The sequence below is a fragment of the Apis dorsata genome, unplaced genomic scaffold (genome assembly GCF_000469605.1).
Source record: "Apis dorsata unplaced genomic scaffold, Apis dorsata 1.3 scaffold_437, whole genome shotgun sequence".
Lineage (NCBI taxonomy): Eukaryota > Metazoa > Arthropoda > Insecta > Hymenoptera > Apidae > Apis > Apis dorsata.
Window position 1 is genome coordinate 192122 of NW_006263687.1, and position 12548 is coordinate 204669.

Sequence of the window (12548 nt, forward strand, 5' to 3'; positions counted from 1 at the left end):
AGAATAAAAAAATTATTATTAAAAGATTTGAATATTCATATATGATTTAATACATTAAAAAGCTATACAATAAATTTTAAATTATGAATTGTTTTTAATTTAAATATAATTATTATTATTATTTATAATAAATCAAAAAAGAAAATGAATTTTCATAATTTTTTACTTTTTCAAAATATAAAATTAATATTACTAAATACATTATTTTTATAATCGAAGAAATTTTTATTAAAAATCTATTCCAACAAATGAATCTTTTTAAATATATAAAAATACTTATATATAATTAATATTCTAATGAAATTAGAATAATAGAGATTTTAAACAATCATTATGGAACCAATCAGAATGAATATGAAATCAAGTTTGCGCCACACATGGCGTCCAAGAACCGACGCCATCTAACGTCTGGCATTCCTGTTTTTTTCGTGCGGGTAAAATCACGGCTTTCTATAGCGCGTAAGTCTTTATCGTTTTGTTTTGTAGAATTCGGTAAGTTAAGTAGATATCTTTGATAAATCTACTATGCTATGCGTATACCGAATGAAATGTTAGCTGAGAAAAAACATTCACGCGGTAAAGAAAGTATGTGGGAAAATGAGTTAACCGTGTGTTAACGCGCAGTGGTCAACTATCCGTGCAAGTTTAGCAAAGGAATATATATCCATATTCAAGACGTAATAACGTCAAGGTAATTATATGTTAATCCTTATAATTAGAAATATTATGTTATTTCTCTAAATATTTATAAAATTTAATTCTAACGAAAATTTCCTTCGTGTTTATGTTTACTCCTCTAATTACCCCCTCCCTCTTTAGCCACCTTCTATTCCTTAATTCCTTCTGAGATTCTCCCTCGTTTTCTTTATATTTTATACATATTTTCTTTACAATATTTTCTTTTTATAATTTTGTTTTTTATATTGTCATATAAATTTGCTTAATTTTATCTATCTGTTATTGCATTGCTTTCAATAACCAAACTATGAAAAGAAAAGCATTGTTTGTATTGTTAAAATATGAGCATTATTTTAAGTTATTTTAAGTTATGTTTGATATTCTTTAATATTTTGATGAATAATGTTAGCATATTATTAAATAAAAAATCATTATAAAGCAATAATTTTTCAAAAGTTATTTGCATGTATATGTTTATTTATATCTTAATATATTTATATTTTAAATATATATTTATATATAGTCGATTTTATTAAATTGATATTGATTTTTTATAAGTATTTAGAAAAACATATTTAATCAGTGAAAAATGAGTGCGTCGGCCTTAAAATCAACAATACCTGGAGTAGGTACTTCCCCATCTTCTACAAGTCATTCTATTCTTCCAATGAATGCAATGGCACAAAAAGTTGTATCAGGATCAGAACCAGCATCTATGAAGCCTTTACCAGGAACTGGATTAAGTTATGTTACATTACAACCACCTAATCATCCATCAAGCCAACCTTTAAGCTTAGTGCAGGATCATAGACCTTCTGTATATCAAACACCACCTTATGTAAGCAGTAATTCTGAAAAGGAAGACTTGGATAAATTAATCCCTAATGGAGTAGAAATTATGAAAACTGAAACAGAACAAAATATATCTGTTTCCATAAAACAAAATGAATCTAACAGAAATAATAATTTAAGTCCAGATAATCCTACACAAGATTCACAAAGAGAAGTTCAAACAGATCAAGAGATGACATCTATTAATTTAGATTTCCCTGGTTAGTAATAAAATTTTATTAATTAAATTATTAATTTAACTAATTTCATATCAAATATTTGATTAAATGCACATTTTATATAATTCATATTTTATTACTTTACAAATATTTTTATATATATATATATAAATATAATAATTATTTATTTATTTATACTTAAGACATGTTGAATTCATTAACATTATATTGCATGTAATAATACAAAAGATATATTTATATATAAGATATATTTATATAACTATATGAGTGTATAAATGTTACTTTAGCATTATGTCCACAATTACAAAACAAAGTTGAAGAAAAAAAGACTCCTGTAAATAATGGTTCAAAAGAATCTGATGGAATTCCAATTAATACAACTTCACAAACAAAATTATCATCACATAAATCAGAAGATGGGTCAGTAAAATCTGATAGTCAGAAGTCAAAAACTATAACTCAAAACACAAAACTTATAGCAGATAGTTCTGCATTATCACAAACAAGTAATCCACCAAAAATTGAAACAAAGGTCACTGGTTCACCAAAAGCAAATAAAAGAAAATCTAGAGAATTGAAAGATTTAAAAGGAATATCAGCAACATCAGATGGAGCAAGTAAACCAAAAAGAAATCGAATTCAAACACAGCCTTATCAAAGTCCATTACCAGAAATTGCATTGCTTGTAAAAAATTTAAATAAACCACCACCATCAAAAGCTTCTGATGATAAACTTATAGTATTCTATAAGTAAGTATGATTCATATATTTTAAATATGCATAATATAATATAATGATGAATAATAATAAAAAGTTTGGATTCTTTATTAAATTTTTATTTATGAATATAAGTTATTTTACATTGACTTTTATTATAAATATAAAAAAATTAATAATCCTATCATATACATTAACTTTTATTGATATTCATTATTAGAAACGAATTTTTGGCTGTGAGAAATGCAGAAGGAAGTTTCTATGTATGTCAAGCAATGCAAAATATATATAAATCTAGCAGAAAAATTCGTATACGTTGGCTTTCTCAAGACAAAAACAATGGAGAGATATATTCACCAGATTTTTACGATTATATAGGTAATCTCATGAAAATTGTAATTATAAATATAATTAATAAATTTTGAATAACTTGATTTATATTATATGATAAATAATATATATTTATTTTAAATAATGTAAATCTATTATTTTTTTTTTAAATTTCAGATTTTGATTGCATCTTAACAAATTTAAATTTAAACAAAATTGATAAAAATAAATTTCAATTAACAAAGATAGAATTATTACGTACAGAAAACATTTTAAAAAGAGCAATTGATGTTGAAGCTGGTGTGTCTGAAAAACCTCGAGTAACAGAAGAACATCCGGATGGACGTTAGTATTTTTATATACTATTTATTATTGTGTTCTACTAATATCAAACTTTTATTTTATTTTAATTTTTTAATATAATTCAATAATGTTTAATTTATTATATTATCTTCTATATCAAATTTAATTAAATTATTAATATAAAAGATATACTTGTTTATTAATATTACTTGTTTATTATTTATATTATTAAAATTTTATAAAAATATTTTATGAAATTGAAATTTTAATATCTTATCCACAGTTGATCTTTCACTTTATAAAGATGAATCACAATTAAAAAGAAGAAAAAGTCATAATTTACATAAACAAAAACAAAGTTTACGTAAGAAAGCAAAACGAACTGAAAGCTTCTCTGAAGATGACACTCTTGAAGATGAATCGGGAAAAAAATCACCTAAATCGAATCGTTCTAAAAAACGAACAGTTAATAAAGCTTTAGCAATTGCAAAGTCTGTTGCAAAAGGATCTAGTAGAGCAGAAAGAGCATTAAATAGAAATACAAAATCTGGAAGTGAAACTACTGCTGCTACTAATAGTACTACTACTACAGTTACCACATCTACCACATCAATAGATGTAACTAAAAATAATACAGATATTAAAAGAAATGAAAATAAAAAGAGCACAAAGCAACAGAATAATAATAATACAAGTGGAGTATCAAGGACAAAACTACGTGGTAAGAAATTTTCCTTAGTATGATTTTAACATATTAATTCATTAAGAAAGATATTGCTCTTTAATCATCTTCAAAATTATTTAAATCATAATTTGCATCATCAAAATATTCATCTTTTTTTTTAACTTTGTAATTTATAATAGTATAATTTTTCTTAAAAATATTATAATCTAATTTTTAGCATCTGCACAAAATGCACAACAAAGTAATAAAACAGCAGGTCGTCCAAAGCGTATGGCTGCAGCTACAGGTATTGTATCGACCGAAGAAGCAATTCGAAAAAAGCCACGTGGACGAGCATAAGATTAACGTAATTTACCTGTATTTCCTGTATTACATCTAGAACAGAATCTGTATCGTAGGCAATATGTACATGTAGTACACTCTTTAAAAATTGCGATTGGTTTATAATGTAATATATATGATCTCAAGATTTATATCTTATCAGATGCTGCATTATATTATAGTCCAACAATGTGGGATCAACAATTTATATAACAATGCGGCAAATCGCATTTAATGAAAAAAAGACTCAAAGATTTATAAGAGTGATATTGTGATATCATATAAAATTTGTACATATCGTCTACGTTTCAGATTCTTACAGGAGAAGAAAGTCACGGAATGTGTATGGGAAATGGTACCTTGGTTGAATAATAACTATCTACAGGGTGTCACATGCTAATGCACTCTTGCAATAGTCTATTTTTGATGTTGTGAGTGAACTGTACGTGATTCAGTTGAGTTTAATGTACACTTTCCATTGGATATGATAGCTATGTACAAATATATATATTTGGGGCTTATAATGTACTCTATAAAAAGATAAAAACACAAAATAAAATAGAGTACCAGAGAATGAAAACAATCCGTGAGTTATCGATCTCCAAGTTATGGATCGGTAGATTTAGAAGTACAATACCTGTACATTACGCTGAATCTTTGCTATTTAAAAAATAGCATATAAAATGGTCCAGCGCCTTTATTAAAGACAGGCAGAGAAAAAAAGTGCCCTCAACTGTAAATCCTTGTCCTGTTGTTGAATCTATGGATTTATTAAAAAAAGAACTTTATGGCTGGAGATGTAATGTTTTAACTATAGTTTATTTTTGAATCATTTATGTCAATGAATTGCTAATATAATTCATTGTTATAAAAAATAAAAAAGATCATATTAATTATGGTGGTATCAAATTATAATTTAGCCACTTAAACATATTATATTCCTTTCTTAAAAAAAAAAAACAAACAAAATAGCACTTATTTACTCTGATAAGTCTGGATTAAAATGTATAAACTTGCTTTATCTATGTATTATTTTATTTTTTCAAAGATTATGGACAAAGTGTATATTTACTGAGAGATAGATGATTATGATTTACACTTCACCAAATCTAAATTCGTATATTTTAATGTAGTTTATAGTTTATATTTTGTGTCGAAATGTATTGGGAATACAAGTTTCGTGTCAATATTGAAAAAAGGGATTTATGTGAGATTCAATTTATTACAATGTATAATGAACAAAAGTATCGAGACATGTATTTGTTTTATGAATTACGATAATGTAATGATAATACATACCTTATATAATTATTTATCGTGAAGAAAAAAGTCTTTGGTTTTTGGAAAGACAAAAGGCGAATTATATTGATTAAAATTGTATACTTTTTTGTCATTGAAAATTCAGTTGCCAAAGTTGCATTTACTTATTTAATGCATTGGCCATTGAACATTGCACAAATTTAAATGAGAAAGTTATTTCACTTAAATAATTTTATCTATGTATGTACATATGAAAATTAGGTAATCAAAATTGTGAAAATATGCAAAACTATATGAGCGTTTGGAATTTTGAAGGCTAATGTATCTTATTCATTTAATAATGTATTCCAATTTATTGAGTTGCAATACAAATGATTGTACAACTTTTTACTTCTTATTTTAGAAATCATAGAATACATGTACGATGTACATATATTTCATAAGCTTAACAACGTTAAAGATAACTTAAGAATGCCGTTTAAATGATTAGGCATATCGACTTCTATTGAAAATAGAAAATAATTATTATAATAAATGAATAAGGTGAATTTAATTCTTAAGATGGGAGATGAATAAGATACCAATCCTATCATTGGTCCATTGCATATTGTATTTAAAATATACACACACATAATGTATAAATTTAAAATATACACAAACGTAATGTATAAATTTAGTAAAGAAAAAAATTCTAATGAAGACCGAGAAATTTGCTTATCTTGTTACTCGATTTTGCTTTCAAAGCAATGTCACTCTTCTTGGAATTAGTTGTATAATATTGAAATAATTCAAAGGACGGTGCAAATAATTACAATTAAATATCATTATTAACGTCAATGAAAAATAATGTAATATATAATAAATTTTCAAGACAAGCTACACTTATTATTTCAAGAAGCGAAATCGATTACAATACGACGAATAAATATAGCTCTCGATATTTTCGTGAGCTATTTGCAAATTTAAAACAAAAATATAGTATGAAGGAAACTGAATCGAAAAGCAATGATACATTTGCGTGCGGGCTGATATTTGTTGAGGATACTTAAAAAATATGTATTAAATTTGAAAAATCGAAGTTTAAACATAGATATTAGGTAATTGACCACTAAAAGATCATCTTTCACTTTATATACGATAAAGTATATAAGATCATATTTGTCTGTATTAATTTGTTATATATGAAAAATGTTTATTCAAATAAGTCCCAAATTTTGTCATTATCATATAAAAAATTTAATTTTCTTCCTTGCAATTCTAAAGTAAAACTAGAAATCGTTGTTCGAAATTTAAGAGCTAAAGATACGTTTGCTACATAAAAGTATATGTAAAATTCAAAGTACAAATAGTTTGTCATGAAAGTATCAGATCTTTAGCTAAAAATTTGGTAAACACCGGTTTAAAGTATTACGTTAAATAAGATCTTAACTACCTCGTGATACGATTTATTTCTGCAATAATGTAAAAATTGTATCTCTAGTTTCAGATAAATAATTTAGAGGGACCTCATTTTATTTGCATTACAAATTATTTTCATATTTTATGCAAATTTTTAAAAATATATAAAATACTTGACATTATCATCTAAAATATCCTTCTAACTACTTAAAGATACAAAGTTTAAAAAATTTCATTAAGCATTTTTTTAAACAAATTTTGAAATTTTTAATATGAATTTTTAATAATTATAATTATGTAATCTTAAATAAGAAGGATGTTTTTATTCAATGATATCAAGTGTACATTTTATATAATCAAAAAAAAATAATTCTTAGTTTATCAATTGTTTTCAACTTTTGAATAATAATCCTCTGACAAAATCTGTCCTAAAACATTGAACATGAAATCTATTATTGGCTCTCACTTGACTTCTAAGCACTGCTTCAATGAATTTACAGCATATGTCCCTAATTAATCTGAATGTCACGATTGCATTCTAATTATGTAATAAATACATAAACTATATTACGCGTATCGCATTTAAATAGACATTTAAATGATTAAGTAAAGCGATCGTGTACGATTATTTCTAAGTATATGATTCTTATAAGAATGGATATTTATATATCAAAAAAGTACAGCCCACATGCGAAAATATCGGGCTATACTCGAAATGCGTTGCCAGAAGCTGCCTTTTTGCTTCGAGGTCGCATAATTTAATATCTATTAGGAAACATTCGTAAATAGTAAATTGACATTTAATATTTCGTATAAACTTATTTTATATTTGTTATTTGAAAAGTGAATTTTTATTATACAAATTATGATAAATTTGTTATTATATAAAGTATGATAAAAACAATTTTATTAGTTTATTATTAATTAAAGTATTAATTTTTACAAAGATTAATTTTATATAAATTTATGTTATGTATATATGTATTTTCTATTTCAAATTTTTACCTATTTTTATAATTTAATTTTTTTTTTTTTTAATACCGACAATGAACGGGGATTTTAACAAGAGATTAAGTAAATTAAAAAATCAAATTTGATTTATATTTTTTCTTAATTAATGACATAATTTGTATAAGATATGATATGGCCTACTCAGTACCTAAAACACAAAAAATTATTTGACCAGAAGCAAAATGATAGAAAATAAAAATTATATGTATCCACAACGCGTTTCAAGAATATGGCTCGATTCTTTTGAGATTCATTTTTCTAAAAGTTATTCTATACAATTTATAATTATTTATTCTATACAATTTGCGATTATACTACGTAAAAACCATTTGCAAGAAGTTTCTGATATCTAATTGTATGACTAATTATAAAACGTAATGAGGAACCCTCTACTTGTCATACCGTTTCCTTTTGTGTAAGTTCCATAATTTTATCAAATTAATTAAATGACAAGTTGATGATGGTTGGTGCAATCTATATGTCTCCTGTGATTTAAGTTCACGAAGAATTTGAGAAACTAGCGTTTTACAAATAATAAAAAGATATTGTAAGTTTGGTGATCAGAGTCAGTTTTTATTTGCGCTAAACCTGTATAATTTCCAGGGCTTGAAATTTGCTTAAGTGCAATCAAAGTGTGTGCAACGAGCGCAGAAACTCAAAAGAAGGCTAAAAACATATGGAATATGCGGTTTTTTAATCAATATTAGGAAAAAAACACGGAGCTTTGTATGTAAAACATTTTCACGAATAAAATTTCTGTAAATTACGGTTGATCTGTTCTGCTCGAACAACCACCACAGAAAATTAACTGAAAGATTGTTATTAGATTCTATTAAAATATTCTATAACAAATTCTAAATAATAAATTTAAAATTTTATAATATTTAAAAAATATTTTAAAAAATTTTGTAATATATTTGAATATCTCAAGTTATAAAATTAAAAAAATATTACAATATTAAAGTATTGTTAAAACAAAATATACTTTAAATCAAGTAAAAAAGAAAATACAATTGCATAAAAAAATAATATTAATGATATTCTAATAGACATTTAATCATCATAACGTTGTTTTTTAACGTTATATCATTCTTTGATGATTGTTCTCATTATCGCATGGGTCATAAACATGAAATATTATAAACAGCAGTTTCGTGACCCATCAAATGGACGCATCCATATTTCCGTGAATCATGTTCGCCGCCTCGCACATCGTTGCTTCTCTAATATTCTATTATAATATATATAAATTGGAAGCTCTCTAACGCGTCTCTTATAAAGAAGATTAAGAAGAAGGCATGATTGTTCTTCAAAGTTATATATAAGCTTTGTTGTATCGAAGGTAGGCGGTTCATTCAGAAACCTACTAAAAAAGATCCGACACGATACGGAAGGAACAGAGATTTCGCGGATATCCACATGTTCGAAGATATCGGGAATAAAGAGCCAAGAGCAGAACGAATCGCTTTAGTTGTAATGCGGATCACGGAGCATTATTTATTAATAGCAAAGCTGATGTAGCCGGCGCAAGGGAGTGGCAGTGCCATGCTAAAGCAAGCGCGACAGCACCAGATCGTGGAACGGATCTTCGGATCTTTTCTCCCTTCCTCTTTTCCTTCCTCTCCATCCTCCCTCTCCGTTTCTCTAGCTCTTTCTGTTTCTCCAACGAACCATCTCTGTTTCCTATCTCTTTCTTTCTCTTTCATTCGTATTTACACTTTCTCGTTCCCTATCTTTTCTCTTTGCTCGTCTCTTGGTCCCTCTTTTTCCATTCGTTTCTCCGTCTGATCGAAGAGCTCTCTTTCTCTCAGTCTCTCCATGTGTTCTTCGGTCTCTCTATGTTTTTCTCCTTCCCCCATCGCGCCGCAGCGTACCATTCGTCCGGCGTTGCTCAAGCTTTCTCTTTCCGCTTCTCTTCCTTCTTGCTCTGTATTATGCTACCTTACTGGTTGGTTCACTTTATCTATTATCTCTCTCGCATGCTTTGCCTGGTGAGCATTGTCGCGCTCCTACTCGCGAGACAGCACGCCGTTGTAGGAGAGTGGATGAACGCTTTGTCGGCGCCCGCGGCTGAGATCAAAGGCGCCGACCGCTTCCTCCTTCCCCCCACCCCCGCTCCGGCTCGACTGGCCCGTAATCCAACCGAGGCTCTCTCTTTCCTCTCTCTCTCCCCCTCACGTCGCCGCCACCGCCGCTACCCAACCCCTCTATCCCACGACCCTCCCCTTCCGACGAATCCATCCAGCAAAGGTACCCATAAACGCTCAGTCCCGGGCTGTTCTGGCCTGATGAGAGAAAAATCTCTGACGGGTAGCAACCACACACGTTCAGTCCGGGTTTGTCGGTCGCTGATTACACACCCACGGAAAAATAGAACGGGAAACCAGCGATAACGATAATTCCGCTTGAATGAACCCTTTGCTAAGCTAGACACGCGCATAGGGAACGCGTTGGCGCATCTTATGTAGGGATGAGCTAATTTTTATGAGATTCTTCGAATATGGCTTGTTCGTAAATCTTAGATGTCTGGACCGGGTACGTTAAATTAATATGACCTAAAATGAGATAAAGTTATCATAAAATAATATACGAATTGAATATTAGATAGCAATCAAAAAAATTCTTACCTCAATATTTATGTTTAAAGATTCATTGTTTTTATTTTAAAGTTTAAATTTGCAGATTATTTATTTAAGAAATTAAAAACTAGTCATCTTTATCTCATACTAGATATTCGATTTCTAATGTATAAATAATTATTTTTAATTAGATTTATAGTTGTATATTAATTCCTAACTATATTAAATTGCAATTAATAAAATTAATAAAATCAGTTAATTATTTATTAATTATTTAATAGTTTTGAAATATATTTATTATTCAACAAATTCCATACCTAACTTTTAAGAATCAGCTTTTAAAAATTCCAACTTTTGAATTTTCTTTAAATTAGACATCTGTCAGATACGAGGAACGTATAACGAAACCGACGTCAGAGTTGTCTGTTTCTCGGCACCGGCGTTGCTGTTCGCTTGCTTACCGCCGTGGCTGCTGCTGTTACTTCTGATGCTTGCGGCAAAATTGTATTATAGCCTTTCCTGTCGTATTCTGTCGTACGACGTCCTCCTTTGCCGACCTCCGTATACCTTCCACGATACCTTGTGATAAATACTCGCGCCGCTCTTTTTACACGTTACTGCCTAATTAGCGTAATTATAAGATCCGGTCGTGGACCTTCTTTCCTCTTTTATTTCTTCCTTTCTCTTCTTCATCCTCTCCTTCCTGTTTTTCTTTGGATGGTCCATTTGAAAAAAAAAGAAAAGGATTGAACATTTCCGAAACACATTCCGAGAATTTTAAAGTTTAAATTTTGTAGAATTATTATTATTTTACAGAATATTTTGTTTTTAATAATTTATAGAAGAATAATATTTTAGTTTTGTTTTTATAATTTAAAATTTTTTATAATTGATAATATATTACAATATTAAGTAATATGAAACTTCAATTTTGTATTTAAACAAATCAAAATTTGTTAATAATAATAATTTAATATATAATTTAATATATAATAAAAATTAATAATGAAACAAATAATTTCTTTTAAATCTCAATGTTTAATTATTGCATCGTGTAACAGAAAAATTCCCGTGCATATTTCAGTGTCGTCTAACATTTTAATTCACGCCCACTTCCCCTTACACGTAGAGTGTTAACTGATGCAATGATAATGACTTTGCCGTGATGCATTTTATATTTTTATAACGTCAGAAAAGTCAAATTAACAATCGAATGTCACTTTAGAATAATTAGAAAAAATATAAATCGAGAGTAATAAATATATATATTTGTATTGTTAATTACTGCATTGATAAAAGTAGTAAATACTGTGAGAAACATCGCAATCATTAAAAGATAGATTATTATCTTTGACATTTAAAAGACAAAGTAATACCCGAGTTGAACTTTTTGATAACGAAAATTAAGATAAAATGATTTACTTAGTAGCAAGGAAAAACTAAGATGAATAATATATATATTTATATTGCTCATTTTAGGTTAATTTAAATAAAATTCACTCAAAATAATCAAAGAATTATCTAAAAATATTAAAAATGAAGTTCGTACAAATTTTAAAGAGATAAAAATTTTCTAACCTAAATATATATAATAAATAAATAAGTACCTAGTATAGTATTCAAAGTTTCTTCTTAGAAATGATTTCTTTATTATATATTTCGTATTCTATGAGAATATATTTGAAATATATTCTACTTACTTCTCTTCAATTTATACTATTCTTTTAATATTAATATATAAAAAATTTCTAAAGTACTATACATAGCAGAGTTTACGTTCTTAGATCGAATAGCAGATCGATGACCGTATCGAAGAATGTATGACGCTTCCTATTCACCACCGCGAGAGGGCAATTTTCTTTAATAGTGCAACAGCCTTTTACCGGCGTGCCATATACACGCTATTCGCACGTAACATTACATAATAACGCAAACGAAACGGACGCCAAGCCGGACAACGCTTTCAAATGGGCGATACCATGCAAAAGCCGGCGTGTCGTATTCGCAAAGAGCAATCGTACCTCTCTCCAGACGACAGGAAGACAGTTCACTGAAAACAGTTTATTATTAATAGATATGCTTTAGTTTCCTGAGCGAGTTGTCGGCTTTATTTCGAGGTTAGTCTGTACTGAATTTTTGAACCGTACGTTTTATTCTCCTTGCTGCGTGGCCCTTCCTCCCTCCCTGTACCCCTCTCTGTAGCCCCAGCCCGACCATTCCTTCCTCAGCCCCTGC

At 28.2% G+C, this 12548-nt stretch overlaps 1 protein-coding gene and 1 long non-coding RNA gene across 5 annotated transcripts; one reads left to right on the forward strand and one right to left on the reverse strand.

The window, feature by feature from the left end:
• The first annotated feature begins 360 nt into the window (after nucleotides 1-360).
• LOC102681870 (putative uncharacterized protein DDB_G0277255) lies at nucleotides 361-6439 on the forward strand. Of its 3 annotated transcripts, none has more exons than XM_006619789.2 (7): nucleotides 361-691; nucleotides 1237-1730; nucleotides 1997-2459; nucleotides 2647-2804; nucleotides 2934-3101; nucleotides 3343-3780; nucleotides 3962-6439. In XM_006619789.2, the coding sequence occupies exons 2-7, from the start codon at nucleotides 1268-1270 to the stop codon at nucleotides 4081-4083; spliced, it is 1812 nt and encodes a 603-aa protein (XP_006619852.1). In that variant the 5' UTR covers nucleotides 361-691; nucleotides 1237-1267; the 3' UTR covers nucleotides 4084-6439. The 3 variants fall into 3 exon arrangements, with proteins under 3 accessions (XP_006619852.1, XP_006619853.1, XP_006619854.1); XM_006619790.2 differs by having other exon boundaries at nucleotides 411-691; nucleotides 1244-1730; XM_006619791.2 differs by having other exon boundaries at nucleotides 411-691; nucleotides 1262-1730.
• Nucleotides 6440-10759: 4320 nt separating this feature from the next.
• On the reverse strand, nucleotides 10760-12548 carry LOC116186123. 2 transcript variants are annotated; one of them, XR_004151067.1, is made up of 3 exons: nucleotides 12461-12548; nucleotides 12014-12363; nucleotides 10760-11024 (listed from the first exon to the last, which is right to left on the reverse strand). It is a non-coding gene; the product is annotated as an uncharacterized LOC116186123 (long non-coding RNA). The 2 variants fall into 2 exon arrangements; XR_004151068.1 differs by having other exon boundaries at nucleotides 12010-12363.